This window comes from Hemitrygon akajei, chromosome 5 (assembly GCF_048418815.1).
Source record: "Hemitrygon akajei chromosome 5, sHemAka1.3, whole genome shotgun sequence".
Taxonomy (NCBI): Eukaryota; Metazoa; Chordata; class Chondrichthyes; order Myliobatiformes; family Dasyatidae; genus Hemitrygon; species Hemitrygon akajei.
Window position 1 is genome coordinate 92,238,868 of NC_133128.1, and position 26,058 is coordinate 92,264,925.

At 44.4% G+C, this 26,058-nt stretch overlaps 1 protein-coding gene across 1 annotated transcript in view; it reads left to right on the top strand.

Annotated features, from left to right (window-relative positions):
* Positions 1-116: 116 nt before the first annotated feature.
* Positions 117-26,058, top strand: part of grk1a (G protein-coupled receptor kinase 1 a) — a 72,758-nt gene continuing 46,816 nt past the window's right edge. The window contains exons 1-2 of the mRNA XM_073046054.1: positions 117-1,185; positions 19,662-19,789. Coding sequence (XP_072902155.1) covers positions 484-1,185; positions 19,662-19,789 — 830 coding nt within the window. The 5' untranslated portion in view covers positions 117-483. The remainder of the gene's footprint in view (positions 1,186-19,661; positions 19,790-26,058) is intronic.

Here is a 26,058-nt window from a genome sequence, read left to right on the forward strand (position 1 = left end):
CGAATTATTTATAAGTGGATAACGTCTTTATCCAAGATGTTGAGTCAGGTCTGCTTCTGTTGCTGCTATTCGCTCATCTGCTGTAATGCAGGCAGAATGGAATTGGAAAAGATTAAGATTAAGAGATCTGTAAAGTGTAACATGTGGCCTCAGGGGAACTTTCAGTTTGGTCAGTTATGTCAGCGCTGAGGATGTCCAGCACATTCCTGAGGTTACTTTCATCTGGGCGGCTGTTGAACGGATCATAGTGTCTGGGAGTTCACAACCCAGTTCTTTCGCTGTCCTCTGCTCTCTCGTGGATTTTGCAGGTCTCTCTCTCCCTTTCTCTCTCTCTCTCTCTTCCCTCTATCTCTCCCCTTCTCGCTCTTTCCCCTCTCTCCCCACTCTCTCTTTCTTTTTCTTGCTCTCTCTCACTCTCTCTGCTCCTCTTCCCCTCTTTCTCATGCTCTTGCTTGCCCTGAAGTAAAATTAAAGTAAAGCAGGATGGATTTAGGGAGTCTGCAGACTGTTGTAGCTAACTCTGCCTACATCTCGGCCCGGGTCACTTTTGATGGGCCCTCTAATGTCCAGATGACCAGAGATAAAAAGTACCGAGCAAAACTCAAACTGCCACACATCACCCAAAGTGAAAGTCTGAAGGATCAGATTGACACGGAGTTTGAGAGTATTTGCATCAGGCAGCCCATTGGGAAGAGACTGTTCCAACAGTATTTGTACACTGTTGCTGACTACAAGCCAGCTTGTGAGCTCTGGAAAAATATTGAAGACTATGATACAGCAGAAGATGAAGAAAGAGTTCAGAAGGCACAAGATATTATCAGCAAATACTTGGAAATGGGGGCAGAACTCTTCTGTAGCTACTTGGAAGAGAAATGTATTTTGAGGGTCAAGGAGGACTGTGAGAATGTGAGGGAAGATCTGTTCAAGGAATGTAAAGAGTTCACGATGGAATTCTTAAAGAATACTCCCTTTGAGGCTTACAAAGAAAGCATGTACTTCATGAGATTCCTGCAGTGGAAGTGGCTGGAAGCCCAACCCATTGGAGAGGACTGGTTCCTGGAATTCCGGGTTTTGGGAAAGGGAGGGTTTGGCGAAGTGTCTGCTTGCCAGATGAAAGCGACTGGGAAACTATATGCTTGCAAAAAGCTGAACAAGAAAAGGCTGAAGAAGAGGAAAGGCAACCAGGTAAGTTTGGGCAGATTGAGGCTTGAGCTTTGCACTGATGTGGGGAGGGAAATTACGCAGATTCAGCTGCTGCACAAGATATGGGTCAGAATAATTGGATGAAGGGGCACAGTGACCTGCTGAAAGGATCAACCTTCTTGTGAACCTGACCTTAGACAAGATTAGAACATGCGCAAGCCTTAGCAACATCTGCCGCTAAACCATTGCTGTGCAGTTTCTAGAGGTGTGAATGAAAATAACAGTTAATGTTTTTTTGGGAGAATATTGAGTTATACAGCATGATATGTGTATATGTGGACCAGCTCATCCATTCCAGCCAAGTTGCCAACCTGAGGTGGTCCCATCTGCCTAAGTTTGGCCCATATCCCTTTCCTATCCACATACCTGTCCAAGTGTCTTATATGCACCTGCTTCTACCCTCTTGCCCGGTCTCCTTTAAATTACTGACAAGTTAGTTGATCGAAGCACAATTGCTAATGCATACAGTTCTAGTGTAACACTTAATTCAAATGAACATTGGGAAATAGAAGATAACATGTGATTCCAGTCAGGGCACAATTGCAATGGAAAGTGTGCAGACAAGGTTCCCCAGAGTGTTGCCTGGGATGGAATGTTTTGATTAAGAGGGGATACTGGGTAGGTTGGGTTTGTTTCCTAAGGAATGGAGGAGACTAGCAGGGAGGGGGGTCCTGACAGAGGTGTACAAAACTATGAGAGGCACAGAGAGCATGAATAGTGAAAAATCTTCCACCTTAACATAGATGTGTTAAACCAGAGGGCATGGATTTTTAAGGCAAATGGCAGGAGATTAAGAGAGGATTTGAAGAATATATTTTCATGCAGGGTATGATTGCACTCTCAGAGTCTGTGGTGAACGTAATTACTTTGGCAACATTTAACGAGTATCCACATAAGCACTTGGATAGCTAAGGAATAAAAGATTACAGGACAAGTGTTCATGAAGAGAATTGGGAGAGGCGGGTACTAATTGTCAGCAGGGATTTGGTGGGCTGGTGGGCTTGTTTCCACGCTCTGTAAGTTTTGAACTCACTTTGTTCTGAATCCACATCGGAACCAACCTGGCTTTCCCTAAAGCAGGTAGAATCAATTTCTATGTGGAAAGGACCAGGAACAAGGGAGAGAGAGAAAAAAAAACAAAGGTCATGAGTACTATCAGGAAGCACCGTGGAGTGGAGTTTTGGAGCTCTCTAAACAACAATTACTTGCATTTATGTAGTGTTTCTAGCATAATGAAACCTCCAGCTGCTTGGGTTGTGAGGGCTTAGTTCAAAACTGAGGTGAATAGATTTGTCTTACCAGAATAAGAATCATGTTTATTATCACTGATAAATGTCATGAAATTTATTGTTTTGCAGCAGCAGTGCAGTGCAATACATAAAATTACTATAAACAGCAATAAGGATATATAAAAATATATAAATAGTGCAAAAAGGGAGCAAAATAGTGAGATTGTGTTCATAGGTTCATGAACCGTTCAGATATCTGATGGCAGAGAGGAAAAAGCTGTTCCTTAAGCATTGAGTATGCATCTTCAGGTTCCTGCATCTCCTCCATGATGGTACTAATTAGGAGAGGGCATGTAAGGACCCTTCATGATACTCCGGGCTTGCTTTTCTGGTGCTTTGTGTACTTGCTTCCTGACTTCCACCAGAGACAAACTGGAGTTCACAAAGAAGTTCGTTGTCTGGGTCTTAGTTGCCAAAATTCTATTTGACTATTACTCCCTCTAATAAACCCAATAGATTCTGCAGATGCTGGAAATCTTGAGCAACACACAAAATGCTGGAGTCAGACAGCGTCTACAGACGGAAATAGATCATCAACATTTTAGACTGAGACTTTCCATTGGAACTGGAAAGGGAGGGGCCAAAAGCCAGAAGTTGGGAGAGGGGAAGGTGTACAAATTGGCAAGTGATAGGTGAAACCAGGTGAGGGGAGGGACATGATGTAAGAAAGTGGGTTAGGATAGGTGAATGAGATACAGTGCGTTACCCATTTTTAAAATATGTTTTTCAATTTTTTTAATGTTCTTTGCACCTCTGATTTTATCTGCATCTCCAGGCAGTCTCTATGTATCCCAAACTCTAAAGATTACTGTGTAAAATGTTGCCTTTTGTTCCAAATCACATCGCTGGCTATTGAAAACAGATTCTCTTTATTTGTTCTGTTTAACTCCTGCATCATTTAAACCATTCTACTGAATCTTCCCTCTCAATGGAAGATTATCCTTTCTCAATCCTGAGATCCCTCATCCCCCAATCAAGTAAATCTTTTCTATGTCCTCTCCAAAGCTTTAATGACCTTTCTAATGTGTGTTCCCAGAGCTAAACGGTTTGCTTCATGGTTTAGCATAGCTCCCTGGCTTTTGTGTTCTAATCCACTATTAAAAATATTCACATGCTTTGTTAACCAGTCCTACCACCACTGGCATGATGATTAAAATCACCTTCTGGTGTTGTGCTGTCTCTCATCTATCATTTATTACCACTTATTGTTTACTTCCAAGTGTTGCGTCATCTGCCAGTTCTAAAATGATACTGCGTATCACTCAACCAGGATCACTAAAATAAATGATCTGCTCATGAACATAATCCTGTTTGTGGGAGTTTTAGAGAGATACAGCTGGGAAACAGGCTTGTGTCTGTGCCAGCTATGACACTAATCCCATTTGCCAGCACATGGTCCATATCGCTTCATTCTCTGCCTGCTCATGTACCTGTCTGAAATGTTGCTTGCACCATTTCTCTAACCTCGTAAGAAGGTTATCCATTCATCCATTTTATTTCTGCCAACCAATCACAGACTCCTGTTTCTCTAAGCCATATACCTCCCCAATCCATTGACATTAGCCATTCTCCAGTCCAGTACATGTTCTAGATTGCTGGTTGCCATCTCTAACAATTCCATGATGCCACGGTAATTATTTTCAATATTTTGACATTCCCCACCCATTCCATTTCAATTTCTGATATTGGCTCGTTCCTAAAAGGGAAGAAAAAAATGATACTGAGATGGTGACAGTCTTTCTCCAGTTGATGTCCCTCTCTTTAATATCTTTGTAAATAGGTTCCACTACCCCATTCCCTTCACTGGGTGGCCAGAAATGCACCATGGCTCCCTCACTGTTAGTCAACTTTCTTCAACTCTTTTGAAATTGAAACACAAAGCATGACAATTCCCTTCCTTATCTTTTCTGAAAGCTTCCTAACATGAATATTATGTTTATATCCTCCCTTTCTTCATAACTCTCAGATCATTAAATTTATAAGCTATGTATCATGCATTTACCAAAGTTGTGCTGATTTTGCACTTCTATTCAAGACAAACCCTATGGATGGTATACTTAGCTTTGTTCAGACTCCTAATAGCAAGAAAGGTCAGGCTTGGGGTCACAGGCTCTCCTTGGGTTCAATTTAATATCAGAGAACGTATGGAGTATATAACCCGAAACTCTTTCTCCACAAAACAGAAAACAACCCAAAGAATGAATGGCAGAGAGCGTTAGAACTCCAAAACCTCTCCCCTCCCGCACACAAGCAGAAGCAAAAGCATAAACCCTTCCCTCCCCTCCCTCCACTTGCTCCAGCTAAAGTATCAATCCCCCCCCCCCCCCCCATCACTCACCCTGCAAGCAATAGCAAGGTCCCCAAATAGACCATGATCTCGAGTCCATCCCAACTCTTCAACATCTCAGACAGGCTCTCTCTCTCTAACAAGGGAGAACGAGAGATTGCTCCTGTACAGTGAGAGGGCAGATCAACAGCTCGCTGTTACAATCTGCCGCATCACTTGTCTGAGTTCCCTTACTCAAGGACCATCAGACTCTCACTCACCATCGAGAGAGAGAGAGAGAGAGAGAGGGATTGCTCGAGTGCAGGGGTCTTACACCAAACACCACCTGCTGTCTCGATATTTCAATCTACTGCAACACTTCAAGGTGTCATCAGGTCACCTGTAGGGCTGCATTCTGAAGGCGCACATCTTCCAGGCTGTACCTGGAGATATTGAAATGCCAATCTGCATGGCAAATCCGAGAGCAAAAAACCCACTGCCTGTGAATAAGTGTAGTGTGAGCTATAGTCGTAGGTCATGAACTCCGACAGGATCCCAGCCACCTAGAAAAGAAAAAGAAAGAGACCTGAGAAGAAAAGGATAAGCTGTTTTTCAGACAAACAGGAAGAAGTTGCCTGTGTCAGCAAAAACTTCTGGTGCCATCTTTAGCTCCTTCCAGTTGTTTGTGCTCTTTGGGGTTTTGATGAAGAGTTAAATCCTGTATCTAGAACATAGCTCCTTCCTATTCCTGTTCACCTCTAATAAGACTGTTCCTTCTTGTCAATCCAGTCCATCCAATCCATTTGAGATATTTTGTCCTATCACAGTCACAAAATTACCTTCTACTTACCACTTCACCAGTGCATGAGTACTAACTAATCAGGTCCAGAGAGGCATGTGACGGGCTGATCGATGTACAAGGACCACAATCTCCTTGGCTCCTGAAATTGACGAGGTTTTGGTTTTTACCAGGTATGTCTTTAAGGTATCCCCTATCACACCTCACTTCACCTGCTTCCAGCTGTCCATGTCTTCATTGCCGTTGGGACTTTCAGAACAATTTATGATTCAAAATCTTGTCATCAATTATTAAAACTGTATAGAAATTCCAGTATTAAATATAAAATGTATAGGAATTCTTTCTCTCTGAGGGCAGCGAATCTCTGAAATTCTCTGCTTGCGAATGTTGGATCTCTGGATATATTTAAGGTAGAGATAGATAACTATTTGAAAGATTGAGGTTTGTGGGGAAATAGCAGGTAAGAAGTGTTGAGGCCAGTATAGATCAGCAAGGTTCATATTAAATGGCGGGGCTGTGTTGAGGGGCTGAGTGGCCTACTCCTACTCCTGTTTTCCTCTGTTCTTGTGTCCAGTCAGTTCCAATGAATTCACCTCCCCTCCTCTGATTGTAATCAGCCTCCTGGCTTGTACTCCAGTACATCCTCAGAAAGCCTCACTGACATCCTTCACCCTGTACGTTGCTACATCCACATGTCTGTTAAGTTGAACCAATCTTTTATTCCTTGGTGCTTGTTTTAACCCTCTGATGACCACAATATGTATTCCAAGCCCAACCTTAATGGTTTATTGCATTCTGTTTTGGATTGGAATTATGAAAAGCACCATGTAGAAGCATCCCTTTTACTAAACCTAACGAGAGCATGAGGCATTTTCTAAGGATTCTGATTTCCTATTTGGCTTAGATTTTATGCTTATATTATAGGCAAAAGTCTTGCATCTGCAGAGTTACAAGATTTAGTCGGTATTGAGTGTAGCAGAATGGAGCTGGTACTCCTGATGAAGGGTCTAGACCTGAAGTGTTGACTGTCTATCCCCCTCAATAGCTGCTACCTGACCTGCTCCAGATTTTCATCATCTGCAGTCTTTTGTATCTGCATGAGGAAGGAACTGCCTGGGTATATCCTGTCCACAAAAGCAGAACAAATCCAATCCAGACTACTGGAGTTGGGATTGGAATTGGTTTATTATTGTTACATGTACTGAGCTACAGTGAAAAGCTTTGTTTTGTGCACTGTCCATGGGGGATAATTTCAGAACACAAGTACGTTGAGGTAGTACAAGTGAGTGCAGAGTCTAGCGTTACAGCTACAGAGAAAGTGCTGATGTCCAGTGGACAATAAGGTGTAAGGACCACAGTGAGGTAGATTGTGAGATCAACAGTTCACATTAAGTTCAGGAGGTCCAGTGGAGAGTCTGAAAACATCAGGTTGGAAAATATCCATGAGCCTGGTGCTGCGTGTTTTCAAGCTGTTGTGTTTTGTCCAATGGAATGGAAAAGAAAAGGAATGGCCGTGATGGAAGAGGTCTTTGTTTATGATCAAAATCAAGTTTAATTATCATTAAACACACACGAGCACAGCTAAATGAAACAGTGTTCCTCTGGGGCCAAGGTGCAAAACACATTACCAACAGCACACACAAGATGCATATAGTACATCGAACATAGCCACATTAAAAAATGTACTTTAGCCCAGGTCCCTGCATGGCGTGTCCTGCAGGATGATTGCCAGCAAGAACAAGCTCTGGGCAGTCCACAGATGAATGAACGCTCACTTGCACGCAATCCAACTTGTCTGCCACCGCGTGAACACTGGAGGGCAGGACTGATGGGAGGGGCCTGCATGGACGCCGTGCCACAGCACCTCTGGCTTTCTTTCCTGGGCGGCTGCAGCAGGTACCAGACCGAGCTACAACCAGGGACACGTAGCTTTCTGCTGTGGTTCTTGCCAATCAACTGGTGAGCTGGACGATGTACATTACCAATGTCCAACAGGGTCTTGCAATCACAGAAAATGTGACTATCTCTCACTGTTAGACTGCACACTGCCTTTGGCTTTACACACTGACTCCAACACCCTCCTGTAGCAGGCAGCAGCTCAGTCCACAATAAATCCAGCTCTTTTGCTATCAAGCAACTCACTGACAGGATAGACCTGCAGTACTTGAAGTTCTCAATGTCCAGCAGTGTCTTGTGAATGTAAAAAAAAAGTTTAAAAAAGACAAAAACACATTTGGTTGGCCCCAGAGAGGCTGCTGCGTCTGAGCGCGATGCCATTTTACCAGAAACATTTTGATGGCTGCATTCCCAAGTGTCGACAGACTCCACAGCAAGGAAGCTGGTTTTCATCATGGACTGAGCTTTGTCTTTAGCTCTCTGCAGTTTCCTGTCCAATCATCTAATCACTTAATCAGCAAAGTGCTGTGAGGTATCATTGAGAGGAAAAGCCCTCCCTACCTTTGGGCACATCTACAAGGAGTGCTGCCATAAGAAAGCAGTGCCCATCGTCCAGGCCATGCTGTCTTCTCGTTGCTGCTGTTGGGAAGGAGGTACATCTGCCCTTGGTCCCACGTCACCAGGTTCTGGAACAGTTATTTACCCTTCAACCATCAGGCTCCAGATGAGGTAAACATCCTCTTCATATCAAGGCTTTTCAATTCTGGAATCATTTTTGTGAACCTTCTTTGAACCCTCTCCAATGTCAGCACATCCTTTCTTAGATAAGGGACCCAAAACTGCTCAAAATACCCCAAATGAAGCCTCACCAATGCTTTATAGACATTACATCCTTGTTTTTCTAATCCTTGTAATTCTAATCCTGTCAAAATGAATGCAACATTGTATTTGCCTTCCTCAACCTGCAAATTAGCCTTTAGGAAATCCTGCACAAGGACTCCCAAGTCCCTTTGCACCTCAGGTTTTAGAAGTTTCTCTCCATTTAGAGAATAGTCTATGCTTTTATATCTTCTACCAAAGTGCATGACCATACACTTCCTGAAACTGTATTCCATCTGCCACTTCTTTGCCCATTCTCCTAATCTAAGTCCTTTTGTAGCCTCCCTGCTTCCTCAACACTACCTGTCCCTCCACCATATCTTTGTATCATCTGCACTTGGCCTTCATTCAAAATCATTGACATATAATGTAAAAAGAATCAGTTCCAACACAGAACCCTGTGGAACACCACTAGTCACCGACAGGCAACCAGAAAAGGCTCCCTTTATTCACACACTTCGTCTCCTATTAATCAACCAATGCTCCATCCACGCTAGTACATTTCCTGTAATACCATGGGCTCTTACTTTGTTAAGCAGCCTCATGTGCGGCACTTTGTCAAAGGCCTTCTAAAAATCCAAGTGCACAACATCCACTGGTTCCCGTTTGTCTATCCTGCTTGTTATTTCTTCAAAGAATTCCAACAGATTTGTCAGGCAAGGTTTTCCCTCAGGAAACCATGCTGACTTTGGCCTCCATGAGGAAATCTGCAGATGCTGGAAATTCAAACAACAACACACACAAAATGCTGGTGGAACACAGCAGGCCAGGCAGCATCTATAGGGAGAAGTGCTGTTGACGTTTCGGGCTGAGACCCTCCGTCAGGACTAACTGAAAGGAAAGATAGTAAGAGATTTGAAAGTAGTTGGGGGAGAGGGAAATGAGAAATGATAGGAGAAGACCGGAGGGGGTGGGATGAAGCTAAGAGCTGGAAAGCTGATTGGTGAAAGTGATACCGAGCTGGAGAAGGGAAAGGATCATGGGACAGGAGGCCTCGGGAGAAAGAAAGGGGGGTGGGGGGGAAGCACCAGAGGGAGATGGGGAACAGGCAGACAACTAAATATGTCAGGGATGGGGTAAGAAGGGGAGAGGGGCATTAAGGAAAGTTAGAGAAGTCAATGTTCATACCATCAGGTTGGAGGCTACCCAGCCGGTATATAAGGTGTTCCTCCAACCTAAGTTTGGATTCATCTTGACAGCAGAGGAGGCCATGGATAGACATATCAGAATGGGAATGGGACGTGGAATTAAAATGTGTGGCCACTGGGAGATCCTGCTTTCTCTGGCGAAACGGTCTGTGTCGGGTCTCACCAGTATATAAAAGGCCACATCGGGAGCACTGGACGCAGTATACCACACCAGCTGACTCACAGGTGAAGTGTCGACTTTAGCCTATTTTATTGTGCCCCAAAACCACATCCATAACAATCAACTTCAATATCTTACCAACTCCTGAGGTGAGATTAACTACTGGCCTGTAACTTCCTTCCTTCTGCTTCTATTCCTCCTTGAAGAGTGGAGTGAATATGCAATTTGCCAGTCTTCTGGAACCATTCCAGAATCCATGCATATACATATTTCCCTGAAAGTGGTGACAGAGCCAAGACGATGAAGAAGTTGTGTGGTATGTTTACTTTTATCAGTCTGGACAATGAATTCAAGAGTTGGGACATCATGTTACAAATAGACATAACTGCACTTGGAGTATTGTGTGCAGTTCTGGGCTCAATTCTCCAGGCTAGCTGAAGAATCCTGACCCAAAAGAGGCTGTCTTTTCCCTTCACAGATGCTTCCTGACTTGCTGTTCCTTGAGCTGTTTGTGTGTTACTCTAAATCTCAGCACCTTGTACATCTATTCCTAACAACATTGTGTTCTTAACAACGTTGCCTATCAATCAGTCAATCAGCAGATGTTCTTCATAATGTCAAATGTAAGAATATTGATTGTAAGCAAAGTCATTCTAAAATGGTTTACCAGCATGCTGGCTCGTAAGTTATGTACTATGTTAACATCTACACCCTCCTGGTCTGGTAAACAAGGAAGACAGTCCCTTGTGGCGAATGTACACAGAGGGCACTAGAGATACCTGATGGTAGCTGGTGGACCTGAGGAGGGCTAAGGCACTATATCTGCTAAGATAGGGCTAAGACCTATATCTGTCTGTCTGTATACTGCATGCTCACTGTCCACAGCAGGTAAGGTGGTGAAAAGGAGGGCTGAGAAGGTAAATGCACATCAGTTACTGCCTACTGTTCAGAGTCATTGGAGACTGGGCCCCAGTTACTGCAGATACTGTAGCTAAGTACTGTTCCAATGCTATCTACAATTCACCAATGACACCACTGTTGTTGGTAGAATCATGGATGGTGACAAGGAGACAGACAGGAGAGAGACTGGCCACCTGGGTGAGTGAAGCAACCTTGCACTTAACACCAGTAAAACCAAGGGAAGGGAAGTCAGTCTGTAACCAGCTGCCAGCTGTAAATAACAAATTTTCCTAGCATCTATTCCCTGGTGTGAATACCTGTGACAAGAAGCTCGAACACTGACATTGGTGGTAGTGGGCCAGTGGGATTAGACAGTAGGTGCTGAACTCCAGTCAGTGTGCACTGAGCTGGGCAGTGTGGGATATTGTACCTCAGTCACTCTGAATGATGGGTTGGTATTGGGTCCATAAAATACAAGATGGGCTGTCTCAGTCTCTGAATGGTGGGAACATATCGGAGCTTGCTTTCATTTCCTAGACTTCTAGTCCCCAAAATTTGCTGTGAAACCTACTTTAGCATACTGAGGAAATAGCAGAATTTACTTGAGTTCTTTGAGGATAGAATAGGGAGGGTTGATAGAGGGGTACTTGTAGATGTAGTGAATTTAAATATACAAAAGGTGTTCGACAAAGTACCACAGAGCAAACTGGTGTACAGATTAAAAGCCCATGGTATTGTGGAAAGTGTGTTAAAATGGATTGAGAACTGACTGCCTCATAGAAAACAGAGAGGTATCATAAATGGGTCCTTTACTGAAAGGAGCTTTAGTGAAGTGAGGATCGGAATTACGTTTATTATCACTGGCATGTGACGTGAAATTTGTTAATTTAGCAGTACATAATCTAGCAGAGAGAGGGAAAAAATAATAATAAATAAACAAGTAAATCAAGTACGTGTATTGAATAGATTTTTTAAAATGTGCAAAAACAGAAATACTGTATATTTAAAAAAAAGTGAGGTAGTGTCCAAAGCTTCAATGTCCATTTAGGAATCGGATAGCAGAGGGAAAGAAGCTGTTCCTGAATTGCTGAGTGTGTGCCTTCAGGCTTCTGTATCTCCTACCTGATGGTAACAGTGAGAAAAGGGCATGGCCTGGGTGCTGGAGGTCCTTAATAATGGATGCTGCCTTTCTGAGACACTGCTCACTGAAGATGTCCTGGGTACTTTGTCGGCTAGTACCCAAGATGGAGCCGACTAGATTTACGACCTTCTGCAGCTCCTTTCGGTCCTGTGCAGTAGCCCCTCCATACCAGACAGTGATGCAGCCTGTCAGAATGCTCTCCACAGTATAACTATAGAAGTTTTTGAGTGTATTTGTTGTCATGCCAAATCTCTTCAAACTCCTAATAAAGTATAGCTGTCTTGCCTTCTTTATAACTATATCGATATGTTGGGACCAGGTGAGGTCCTCAGAGATCTTGACACCTAGGAACTTGAAGCTGCTCACTCTCTCCACTTCTGATACCTCTCTGAGGATTGGTATGTGTTCCTTCGTCTTACCCTTCCTGAAGTTCACAATCAGTTCTTTTGTCTTACTGACATTGAGTGCCAGATTGTTGCTGCGGCACCACTCCACTAGTTGGCATATCTCAGTCCTGTACGCCCTCTTGTCACCAACAAGATACAATGATTGTATCATCAGCAAATTTATAAATGGTATTTGTCACACAGTCGTGTGTATAAAGAGAGTGGAGCAGTGGGCTAAGCACACCCCTGAGGCGCGCCAATGTTGATCGTCAGCAAGGAGGATATGTTATCATTGATCCGCACAGATTGTGGTCTTCCGGTTAGGAAGTTGTGGATCCAATTGCAGAGGGAGGTACAGAGGTCTAGGTTCTGTAACTTATCAGTCAGGATTGACAATAGACAATAGACAATAGGTGCAGAAGAAGACCATTCAGCTCTTCGAGCCTGCACCGCCATTTTGAGATCATGGCTGATCATCTACTATCAATACCCGGTCCCTGCCTTGTCCCCATATCCCTTGATTCCCCTATCCATAAGATACCTATCTAGCTCCTTCTTGAAAGCATCCAGAGAATTGGCCTCCACTACCTTCCGAGGCAGTGCAGTCCAGACCCCCACAACTCTCTGGGAGAAGGTTTTTCCTTAACTCTGTCCTAAATGACCTACCCCTTATTCTCAAACCATGCCCTCTGATACTGGACTCTCCCAGCATCTGGAACATATTTCCTGCCTCTATCTTGTCCAATCCCTTAATAATCTTATATGTTTCAATCAGATAACTCTGAACATCCTCTACATAGCACCATCCAGAGACAGAGAAGCAGTTTCAGCGACAGGTTACTATCGATGCAATGCTCCTCAGACAGGATGAAGAGGTCAATACTCCCCAATGCCATTAGGCTTTACAATTCAACCGCCAGGACTTAAGAACTTTTTAAAAGCTATTATTAATGCTTTTTGAGATAGTGATTTAGATGCATATCATATTTTTTACTGAGTTAAGTATTGTATGTTATTAGTTTTGCTACAACAAGTGTATGGGACATTGGAAAAAAAGTTGAATTTCCCCATGGGGATGAATAAAGTATCTATCTATCTAGATCCCCTCTCAATCTCCTTAATTCCAGCGTGTACAAGCCCAGTCTCTCTAACCTCTCTGCGTAAGACAGTCCAGTCATCCCAGGAATTAACCTCGTGAATCTACGCTGCACTTCCTCTACAGCCAGGATGTCCTTCCTTAACCCTGGAGACCAAAACTGTACACAATGCTCCAGGTGTGGTCTCACCAGGGCTCTGTACAAATGCAAGAGGATTTCCTTGCTCTTGTACTCAATTCCCTTTGTGATAAAGGCCAACATTCCATTAGCCTTCTTCACTGCCTGCTGCACTTGCTCATTCACCTTCAGTGACTGATGAACAAGGACTCCTAAATCTCTTTGTATTTTTCCCTTACCTAACTCTACACCATTCAGATAATAATCTGCCTTCCTGTTCTTACTCCCAAAGTGGATAACCTCACACTTATTCACATTAAACGTCATCTGCCAAGTATCTGCCCACTCACCCAGCCTATCCAAGTCACCCTGAATTCTCCTAACATCCTCATCACATGTCACACTGCCACCCAGCTTAGTATCATCAGCAAATTTGCTGATGTTATTCTCAATGCCTTCATCTAAATCGTTGACGTAAATTGTAAACAGCTGTGGTCCCAATACCGAGCCCTGTGGCACCCCACTAGTCACCACCTGCCATTCCGAGAAACACCCATTCACCGCTACCCTTTGCTTTCTATCTGCCAATCAGTTTTCTATCCATGTCAATGTCTTCCCCCGGATGCCCTGAGCTTTGATTTTACCCACCAATCTCCTATGTGGGACCTTATCAAATGCCTTCTGAAAATCGAGGTACACTACATCCACTGGATCTCCCCCGTCTAACTTCCTGGTTACATCCTCGAAAAACTCCAACAGATTAGTCAAGCATGATTTACCCTTGGTAAATCCATGCTGGCTCAGCCCAATCCTATCACTGCTATCTAGATATGCCACTATTTCATCCTTAATAATGGACTCTAGCATCTTTCCCACCACCGATGTCAGGCTGACAGGTCGATAGTTCTCTGTTTTCTCCCTCCCTCCTTTCTTAAAAGGTGGGATAACATTAGCCATTCTCCAATCCTCAGGAACTGATCCTGAATCTAAGAAACATTGGAAAATGATTACCAATGCATCTGCAATTTCCAAGGCCACCTCCTTTAGTACCCTAGTAAGCAGACCATCTGGACCTGGGGATTTGTCAGCCTTCAGTCCCATCAGTCTTCTCATCACCGTTTCCTTCCTAATGTCAATCTGTTTTATTTCCTCTGTTACCCTTTGTCCTTGGCCCATCCATACATCTGGGAGATTGCTTGTGTCTTCCTTAGTGAAAACAGATCTAAAGTACTCATTAAATTCTTCTGCCATCTCTCTGTTTCCCATAACAATTTCACCCAATTCATTCTTCAAGGGCCCAACATTGTTCTTAACTATCTTCTTTCTCTTCACATACCTAAAAAAGCTTTTGCTATCTTCCTTTTATATTCCTGGCTAGCTTGCGTTCGTACCTCATTTTTTCTCCCCGTATTGCCTTTTTAGTTAAGTTCTGTTGTTCCTTAAAAACTTCCCAATCATCTGTCCTCCCACTCACCTTAGCTCTGTCATACTTCCTTTTTTTTTAATGCTATGCAATCTCTGACTTCCTTTGTCAACCACTGTGGCCCCTTTCCCCCCTTTGAATCCTTCCTTCTCTGGGGGATGAACTGATTTTGCACCTTGTGCATTATTCCCAAGAATACCTGCCATTGCTGTTCCACTGTCTTTTCTGCTAGGCTATCCGTCCAGTCAACTTTGGCCAGCTCCTCCCTCATGGCTCCATAGTTTCCCCTGTTCAACTGCAACACTGACACCTCCGAGCTGCCCTTATCCTTCTCAAATTGTGGGAATGATGGTATTAAACGCTGAGCTATAGTCGATGTGCAGCATCCTCACATAGGTGTTTGTGTTGTCTAAGGTTGTGTGGAGAGCCACTGAGATTGCGTCTGCTGTTGACCTATTGTGGCAATAGGCAAATTGCAATGGACCCAGGTCCTTGCTGAAGCAGGAGTTCACTCTAGTCATGACCAGCCTCTCAAAGCATTTCATCACTGTCGATGTGAGTGCTACTGGGCGATAGTCATTAAGGCAGCCCACATCATTCTTAGGCACTGGAATAATTGTTGCCGTTTTGAAGCAAGTGGGAACTTCTGCCCATAGCAGTGAGGGGTTGAAAATGTCCTTGAATACTCCTGTGCGAGTTGGTTGACACAGGTTTTCAGAGCCTTACCAGGTACTCCATTGGGACCTTCCACCTTGCGAGGGTTCACTCTCTTTAAAGACAGTCTAACATTGGCCTCTGAGACGGAGATCACAGGGTCTTCAGGTGCAGCAGGGATCTTCACAGCTGTAGTTGTGTTCTCCCTTTCAAAACGTGCATAGAAGGCATTGAATTCATCTGATAGTGAAGCATCGCTGCCATTCATTTTGCTTTGTAGGAAGTAATGTCTTACAGACCCCGTCAGAGTTGCTGTACATCTGATGTTGCCTCCAACCTTGTTCGAAGTTGTCTGTTTGTCCTTGAAATAGCCCTCTGCAAACCATTCCTGGTTTTCTAGTACAGGCCTGGGTCACCAGCCTTGAATGCCACAGACCTAGCCTTCAGCAGACAACGTACCTCCTGGTTCATCCATGGCTTTTGGTTTGGGAATGTACAGTCAGTCTGTGGGTGCACACTCACCCACACAGGTGGATCAGTCTTTGTTTAGAATTGGTATTAATAACTGGAGGAGGGAACCATATGAAGGTTTCCAAATTCGCTGAAAATAGGTGGAAGAGCCTGTTTTGATAAGGGTATTGTGATTCTGCAATGGGATATAGATAGCTCAAATGAGTGTGCAAAAGTCAGGCAAATGGAGCTGAAGGTGAGGAAAGGTGAGGCAGGAAATATGTTCCAGATGCTGGGAGAGTCCAGTACCAGAGGGCATGGTTTGAGAATAAGGGGTAGGTCATTTAGGACAGAGTTAAGGAAAAACTTCTCCCAGAGAGTTGTGGGGGTCTGCACTGCCTCGGAAGGTAGTGGAGGCCAATTCTCTGGATGCTTTCAAGAAGGAGCTATATAGGTAGATAGGTATCTTATGGATAGGGGAATCAAGGGATATGGGGACAAGGCAGGAACCGGGTATTGATAGTAGATGATCAGCCATGATCTCAGAATGGCGGTGCAGGCTCGAAGGGCCCAATGGTCTACTTCTGCACCTATTGTCTATTGTCTATAAGAGAACTCAAAAGGCAGTTTCTCTCAAATGGAGAGAAACTGCAAACGAGTGAAATTCAGAGATCTCAGTGATCTAGTTCACTCTAGCAGGAGGATCTAACAAATAACTAAGAAAACGTTTTGCATGTTGTCCTTCAAACTAAAACACTGGAGTTTAAACATGGGGAGGATGCTGTAAGTATGTAGGGCATTGGTGAAGCCTCACCTGGACTACTGTGTGTGATTTTGGTCCACTTAGCTAAAAAAAATCGGCAGCATGGTGGAAATACGTCTCTACCAAAGGAGTTGTAAGGCACTCCTTCCCTCCACTAGCCTGCAGGTCACCCTTGGGCAAGGTGTAGCACCTAATTAGCCTCTCAATCAGCATCACATGAAGCCATGGGAGCAGGTGGTAAGCAACTGGTGCATATCACAAATAACACACAAAATGCTGGAGAAACTCAGCAGGCCGGGCAGCATCCATGGGAAAGAGTAAAGAGTCGACGTTTTAGGCCAAGACCCTTCATCAGGTCCTGAAGAAGGTTCTCGGCCTAAAGCTTTAACTCTTTTCCATAGATGCTGCCTGGCCTGCTGAGTTCCTTTAGCAATTTGTGTGCGTTGGTTTGGATTTCTAGCATCCGCAGATTTTCTCTTGTTTGCATATCGCAAGTACTGGCTATGTGACCACTGACACTGGGCAGGTAACCTCTGAAGAGTATTAATAATGGCTTGCAAAGACACTGCCCAGAAGAAGGCAATGGCAAACCATTTCTGTGGAAAAATTTGCCAAGAACTATCAAAGGTTCGAAGGTTAATTTAATATCAGAAAATGTATACAATATACAACCTGAAACTTGTACTCTTCACAGACATTCACAAAATAAGAAACCTCATAGAATGAATGATAGGAACATTGAAGCCCCGAAGACTCCCTCCCCCACTCCTGCACAAGCAGCAGCAAAAGCGTTGATCCTCCCCACTTGAGCCAGCAAAAGCACTCATTCTCCAGCCTCCCCCCACCGTGCAAGCAAGAGAAGCCCCTAAAAGAGACCTTAATCCAGAGTCCATCAGAGCTACAGTCTATAGCCCAGCACTTTGCTCACTCAGACAGGCTGTCTCTCTCCAGCGAGGGAGAGGGAGATCACTCCGGCAACAAGAGTGGAGACCACGACTCTCTGCTCCAGTGTCACAATCTTTCATGTTGCTTCTTCAAGCCCCCTGTCTCGAGAACCGATGGACTCTCACTCTCCATTCAAAGAGGGGGCTGGAATCGTTCAAGTACAGGGGCCTCCTTCCAACAGCACCTGGCGATTAGCACCTTTTGTCAGTGTCCCACGATGCTTCAGTCGGTGAAACCGGCGAGGAACTGGGTCACCTATGACTTCTGACCATCCAGCCCCGAGGGTGCATGTTCCTGGAGACAGAAAAATGCTAGGCTGCACAGTTGGCCTGAAAGTCAACCGCTTGTGAAGAACCTGAAGTTTGAACTATAGATCATGGAACCGCAGCCACCTTGAAAAGAAAAGAAAGACATAAGAGGAGAAAAATAAGCTGTTTCATGGATGAACTGGAAAAAGTCACCTGGGTCTGCAAAATTTGCTGTCAACATCTTTCCTCGTTCCTCTGATAGAGAAAAGAATAAGAACAACAGTGTGAAGGGGGATACGACACAGAATATAATCATAATGATGACCTAAAAAAATCTAGTAATGTTGGAGGCAGTGTAAAGATTTACCAGTCTAATTCCTGGTATGAGATAGTTGTCTCATCCCTCTTGATTAGACAGACTAAATAGTTTGGGTTTGTGTTCCTTAGAGTTTAGAAGAAACAAGGGATGACTTTTCTCCAAGCACATAAGTTCCTAATGGGGCTTGAAAGAGAGGCCCTTCCATCTGTGAGAGAATTTTGTACAAGGAAACACAAAAGGAAGCAGAGGTGGAGAGGGTCAGTAACTTTAAATTTCAGAGGACCAGCACATAAGTGCCATTATAAAGAAGGCACGGCAGCACCTCTACTGCCTACAGGTTGAACACGAACAGGCTCTTGAACCAGCATGGATAACTTCATTCAGCTCAATTCTGAACTGCTTCCACAACCTGTGGACTCATTTTAAACGACTTCACAGCTCATGATGCCAGTATTATTTATTTATTTGCTTTTTTTTTGTATTTGCACAGTTGGTCTTCTTTTCATATTGGTAGTTTGTCAGTCTCTGTACGTAGTTCTTCAATGATTCTATTGGATTTCTTTATTCCACTGTGAATCCAGCAAGGCAATGAACATGGTGACATATTCGTACTTCGATAATTCACAGGTTCAAAGATCCAAAGGTCCAATTTAATGTCAGAGAAATGCATACAATATACATCCGGAAATGCTTTTTCTTCGCAACCATCCCAAAAACAGAGAAGTGCCCCAAAGAGTGAACGACAGTTAAATGTTAGAACCTCAAAGTAACCCTCCTGCTCCCCTCCCTCCCACACGTAAGTGGCAGCAAGTAACAATCCCCCCTTTGAATGAACTACACAATAAGGAGCTGGTCATTTAAAACTGAGGTACATAGACAATTTTTCACACAGACGAAGGTGAACTATTGGAATTCTCTACTACAGAAGCTGTTGGAAGCAGGGTCGTTAGAAATATTTAAAGTGAAGATAGATAAATATTTGATTGCTTGAGAAATATAGAGGTAAAGAGAAATGGCACACCAGAGGAATTGAGGTCAGTATAAATCAGCCATCATCATATTGAATTGTTTGAAGATTTTCATGTCCTTGTGATGATGGTGTTGAGGGTGGAATTGCTCAGTGTCAGTGCAGGTCTGTCACTAGGTATGTATTTGTAAACGACTGGAATGATAACCCTTTGTACTGAACTATCACTCTGCCTACAATCCCACATTTAATTTGGCGATGATGGAAAAGGAAGGAAGAATTCTCATCTCCAGAAAGTAAAGTCAACATTTGAAGTCATGAAGGGATTGGATGGAGCTTTTAGGATAATTTTCCAGCGACCAGAACAAACTAGACAAACAAACTAGAACAAACATGGAGGATGTTGGTCAAATGTGTACAAATGGGATTATCTTACCTGGGCACCTCATTTGGCACAGATGAGCTGGACTGAAGGGCCTGTTATATGACTCTATGACTGTGACTCTAAACATACTAAGGCAGAAAGTTAAATGGTTGAGAGTAGGAGGCACAGGTCCACTTAACGTCTGAACAAAATCCATGGATTAATCTTGCTGGTTTTCGTTTTGCAGGGTGCCATGGTGGAGAAGAGAATCCTGGCTCGGGTACACTCTCGCTTCATTGTCTCCTTAGCTTATGCCTTCCAGACGAAGGCAGAGCTGTGCCTAGTGATGACCATCATGAATGGAGGGGATCTTAGGTGAGCACTGCTGTCACGACCAGCATAGTGGTTAGTGCAATGCTTTATAGTACCAGCAATCGCGATCCCTCTCTGTAAGGGACTTAGAACAGAGTACAGGCCCTTTGCTCCACAGTGTTGTGCAGACATCTCAACCTACTCTAAGATCAATTTGACCCTTCCCTTTCAAATGGCCCTCCATTTTTCTATCATCTATGTGCCTATCTAATATCCCTAATGTACCTGCCACAACCTCCATCCCTGTTAGCACATTCCATGCACCTGCCACTCCCTGACATCCCCTCCATACTTTCCTCCAATCACCTTACAATTATGCTCCCTCATATTAACCATTTCCACCCTGGGAAAAAGTGTCTGGCTGTTCACTCAATCCATGCCTCTTATCGCCTTGTATGTTTCTATCAAGACACTTCTCGTCCTTCTTCGCTCCAAAGAGCAAAGCATTAACTCTCTCAACTTATCCTCAGATGACATCCTCTCTCCAGGCAGCATCCTGGCAAATCTGCTCTGCACCATCTCTAAATCTTCTACACTCTTCCTATAATGAGGCAACCAGAACTGAACAGAATATTCCAAGTGCTTCATCGAGCTGCAACATTACCTCACAACTCTTGAACTCAATTTCCCCGACTAATGAAGGCCAACACACCATTCACCTTCTGAACAACCTTGTCAACTTGTGTGGCAACTTTGAGGGATCTATGGATGCGGACCCATTGATCCCTCTTTTCCTCTACACTGCCCTGAATCCTGCCATGAACACTGTCATCTGCACTGTTCTACTTCTTCATCCAGGCAGAATACAGCCACCCTCCATGAGCAAGGCAATTCTGAATCCACGCAGCCATGTGTCCCTGGATCCCCTGCTAAAACTTTTATCCTGTACTTGGGTTGAAGCAGAGTACTTCAACTCTGCTTCACATTCCCATTCGGATATGTCCATACATGGCCTCCTCTACTGCCATGATGAGGCCAAACTCAGGTTGGAGGAGCAACACCTCATATACTGTCTGGGTAGTCTCCAGCCCCTTGGTATGAACATCGAATTCTCCAACTTACGGTAATTCCCTCTCTCTCCCTTCCCCCATCCTACTTTCACTCTGCCTCCTCTTCCAGCTGCCTATCACCTCTCTCATGATTCTGTCTTCTTCTACTACCAATAGTGCTTTCCCCTTACATTCCTTCTTCACCTCTCCTGCCTATCCCCTCCCTGTTCCCCTCCCCCACCCCTTGATCTTTCCCCTTACTGGTTTTTCACCTGGCACCTACCAGCCTTCTCCTTCCCACCCTCCCCCCACCTTCTTCATAGGGCCCCTGCCCCCTCCTTCTTCAGTCCTGATGAAGGGTCTCGGCCCGAAACGTTGACTGCTCGTTTCCACAGATGCTGCCCGACCTGCTGAGTTCCTCCAGCGTGTTTGTACATGTTGATACCACCCTCCAATAACCAGTGGCCAGTGAGGATAAGAAGACCTTCTGCAAAAGCACAGCAATCTCTTCCCTGGCTTTCCATAATAACCTCCGGTAGATCTGCTCTGACCCTGGGGATTTATATATCCTAACGTTTTCAAAAGTTCCAGCACATCTGCTCTTAATGTTGAATATTCTAGTATATGTCCTCATGATCATGAAGATTCCTCTCACAGGTGAATACTGAAGCAAAGTATTCATTAAGGACGTCACCTACCTCCCCTAACTCCAGGCATGTTCCCTCTTTCATTGCTGGGTAGTTTTACCCTCACTCTAGTCTTCCTCCTGTTTTTCATATATGTGTAAAACGCCTTGGGGTTTCCTTACCCCTATTATCCAAGGCCTTTTCATTGTCCCTTCTAGCTCTCCTAAGTCAATTCTTTAGCTCCTTCCTGACTACCTTGTAACCTTCAACGAACACTGTCTGATCCTTGCTTCCTGAATCTTAAGTAATCTTTCTTCCTCTTGACGAGATGTTTCACACCGCTTGTCCGGATGTCCGGATCCTACCAACTTTTCCCTGCCTCATTGAGGCAAACCTATCCAGAACATGACACAAGTTCTCCCTAAATAACCTCCATATTTTTGTTGTGTGTTTCCCTGTGTACAACTGTTTCCAATTTACACTTCCAAGTTTCAGCCTAACAGTGTCATAATTCCCCCACACCCAATTAAATATTTTCCCATACCATCTGCTCCAATCCCTCTTCAAAGCCATGGTGAAGGTCAGAGAGTTGTGGTCAATGTCTCTGAAATGCTCACTAAATACGAGATCTGACACCTGCCTCGTACCAGATCCAGTATGGCCTCTCCTCTAGTTGGCCTGTCTACATACTGTGTCACAAATCCTTCCTGGACACATCAAACAAATTCCACCCCATCTTGATCAAGAGAAGATCTGCAGATGCTGGCAATCTGAGCAACACACACAAAATGCTGGGGGAGCTCAGCAGACCAGGCAACCTCTGTGGAAACTCATTTTGTGTGTGTTATCCACCCCATCTGACCCTTTTGTACTAAGGAGGTGCCAATCAATATTAGAGAAGTTGAATACGTATAATCCTCCAAAAGGACCACAACTTTGTCGTGGGGTTCGGAGGCTTGTGTGCCTCAGTGACCCGAAGAACTATGATGGCTGGAGTCAGGGCTTTATGTTTTCAGTCTTGATAGGGTCACCCGTGCCAAACAGGTCAAAAGGTTAGAGGCTAGATTAAGAGTGATCCACTCAAAGCTAACAACCCTGACTGGTAATACAAAATTGTTGTGGAAACAGCAATGAAGAATCCTTCTCCATCTGAGTGTGTCGGTATTCCTGAGTCTCCACCTGGGACTTGTTTGACTGACAGTAGTGAAAACTGAGAGGAAGCTACTGTCATGTTGAAGGAAGCCCTGGACACCGCTCGAGATGGAGGCCTTTCATTGCTGCCCTAACCCCAGAGACATAACGGGCAGTAAGTATGAGTCCATTAAAGCAGTTTGTATGTTCTCCCTGTGGCCACATGGGCTTTCACTGGGTGCTCCGGTATCCTCCCACGTGGAAAAGACACAAGGATTAGGGTTAGTAAATTGAGGCCACTGGAAGCATGGTGGCATTTGTGGGCTACCTAGGACAACACTCAGACTGCGTTGGTTGTTGACATAAATGGCACATTTCACTATATGTTTCAATGTTTTGATGTACACGTGCCAAATAAAGATAATCTTCAAAGATTTTTAAAGATCTTTGTAGTTAAGGATATTCCTTCCCCCGTCACTGAGGTAAGACTCTCCTTTCTCACACCCCCCCGATCTCAGTTAGAACACAGAAATACAACAGGACAATACTAGATAGGCCCTTCGGTCTGCAGTACATGTGCAAGCAAATTAACTACAAAGTTCAAACTTCAACCACAAACAAGAGGAAATCTGCAGATGCTGCAAATCCAAGGTAATCCACACACAATGCTGGAGGAACTCATCTGGCCAGGCAGCATCAATGGAAAAGAGTACAGCTGACATTTTGGGCCGAGACCCTTCAAAGGGTTTTGACCCAAAATGTCGACTGTACTTTTTTCCATAGATGCTGCCTGGCCTGCTGAGTTCCTCCAGCATTTTGTGTGTGCGTTACCATGGTAGCATTCAAGTTATTGCGGTACTGTTACAGCTCGGGGCATTGGAGTCTGGAATTCAATTCCGAGGTCATCTTTCCAGGGCCTGCATTTCCTCTGGGTGCTCAGGTTTCCTCCCACAGTCCAAAGACGTTGCTGACAGCGCGGCTCGGACGATCAGAAGAGCTGTTCCGAGCTGTTTCTCTAAATAAACAAATATACGCATGTCACCATATACAACTCCAGATACATTTTTGTGTGAGCATCCACAGTAATTACAAAGAAATAACAAAAAAAGAAACAAATTAACAACAATAAATATTGAGAACGTGAGATGAAGGGTCATCGAAAGTGAGTCCATAGGTTGTGGGGTGTTGGGGTGAGTGAAGTTAGCCCCACTTGTCCAAGAGCCTGATGATTGAGGGGGTAATAACTGTTCCTGAACCTGCTGGTGTGGGTCCTGAGGCTCCTGTACCTACTTTCTGGTGGCAACATTGAGCAAAGAGCATGACATGGGTGACGTGGGACCCTGATGATGGATGCTGCTTTCCTGCAACAACACTCCATGTAGATGTGCTCAGTGGTAGGGAGGACTTTACCTGTGCTGGACTGGGCTGTATCCACTATTTTATGTAGGATTTTCCATTTAAGGGCATTGGTGTTTCCATACCATGCCATGATGTAGCCAGTCATTATACTATCCACCGCACATCTTAGAAGCTTGTCAAAGTTTTAACATGCTGAATCTTTGCAAACTTCTAAGTTCAAGTTCAGGTTTATTTGTCATTCAATCATACATGGATACCACGAAACAAAACGGTGTTCCTCCGGGGCCAAACTTCCAACAGAGCAACACTCATACCCAGCACAAGGCACATCATATAATTCTGCAAATGCTGGAAATCCAAAGCAACACACACAACATACAGGAGGAACTCAGCAGGTCAGGCAGCATCTATGGAAATGAATGAACAGTCAATGTTTTGGGCCAAGGCCCTTCGTGAAGACTGGAAAGGAAGGTGGAAGACCAGAATGAAAAGGTGGAGGAGGGGAAGGAGGATAGTTAGAAGGTGATAGATGAAGCCAGGTGGGTAGGAAAGGTAAAGGGCTGGCGAGGAAGGAATTGGATGGGAGAGGAGAGTGGACCATGGGAGAAAGGGAAGGAGGAGGTGATAGGGAGGTGAGAAGAGGTCAGAGTGTGGAATTAGAAGAAGAGGAGAAGAGAGGAGAAATCAATGTTCATACCATCAGGTTGGAGGCTACCCAGATGGAATATAAGATGTTGCTCCTCCACCTTGAGGCCTCATCGATGGCCATGGACTGACATGTTGGAACGAGGATGGAAATCAGAATTAAAATTTTTGGCCACTTTTGGCGGATGCAGCAGGGGTGTGCAATGAAGCTGTCCCGCAATTACGTTGTGTCTCACCAATGTAGAGGGGGCCACATTGGGAGAACTAGCCACAATGGACAGCCCCAGCAGTTTGCAGGTAAAGTGTTGCCTCACCTGGAAGGATTGTTTGGAGCCCTGAATGGAGGTGAGGGAGGAGGTGAATGGGCAGGTGTTACACTTAGGCTGTTTGTAGGTACAAGTGACAGGAAGGAGATTGGGGGAGGGACAAATGGACAAGCAAATGATGAAGGGAGTGATCCCCGGAGAAAGTGGAGAGAGGGGGGAGGTAAAGATATATTTGGTGGTTGGATCCCTTTGGAGATGGCAGAAGTGCAGAGAATGATGTGTTGGATGCAGAGGCTCATGGGGTAATAGGTAAGGACAAGAGGAACTCTATCACTGCTAAGATGGCGAGAAGACAGGGATGTTGGGAGATGGAGGAGATGCAGATGAGGTGGAGGAAGGGAAACCCCATTCTTTGAAGAAGGGGTCCTGGAAGGGAAAGCCACGTCCTGGGAACAGATGTGGTGGAGCTGAAGGAACTGAGAACAGGGAACGGCATTTTTACAGGAGACAGAGTGAGACGAGACATAGTCCAGATAACTGAGGGAATTGATAGATTTATGAAAGATAAATTGTGGACTACAGGAGGAATGGAAACAGGCTCACCCCTATTAGCATCAATGGATCTGGGGTTGAGAGGGTGAACAGCTTCAAGTTCTTCAGTATACACATCACCGAGGATCTCACATAGTCTGTACAGTGAAAAAAGCACAACAGCACTTCTTTTACCTCAGGAGGTTGAAGGAGTTTGGCATGAGCGCCCAAATCCTAATAAATTTCTACAGGGGCACAATTGAGAGCATCCTGACTGGCTGCATCACTGCCTGGTATGGGAAATGTACCTCCCTTAATCGCAGGACTCTGCAGAGCGTGGTGTAGGCAACATCTGTAGGTGTGAGCTTCCCACTATTCAGGACATTTACAAAGACAGGTGTGTAAAAAGGGCCTGAAGGACCATTGGGGACCTGAGTCACCCCAACCACAAACTGTTCCAGCTGCTACCATCTGGAAAATGGTACCACAGTGTAAAAGTCAGGACCAACAGGCCATCAGACTGATTAATTCATGCTGACACAACTGTATTTTTATGTTATATTGACTGTCCTGTTGTATATCTTACTGTACATACTATTTATTACAAATTACTATAATTTGCACATGGCACATTCAGATGGAGACATAAGGTAAAGATTTTTACTCCTCTTGTATGTGAAGGATGTAAGAAATAAAGTCAATTAATTTCAATCACTCACACCATT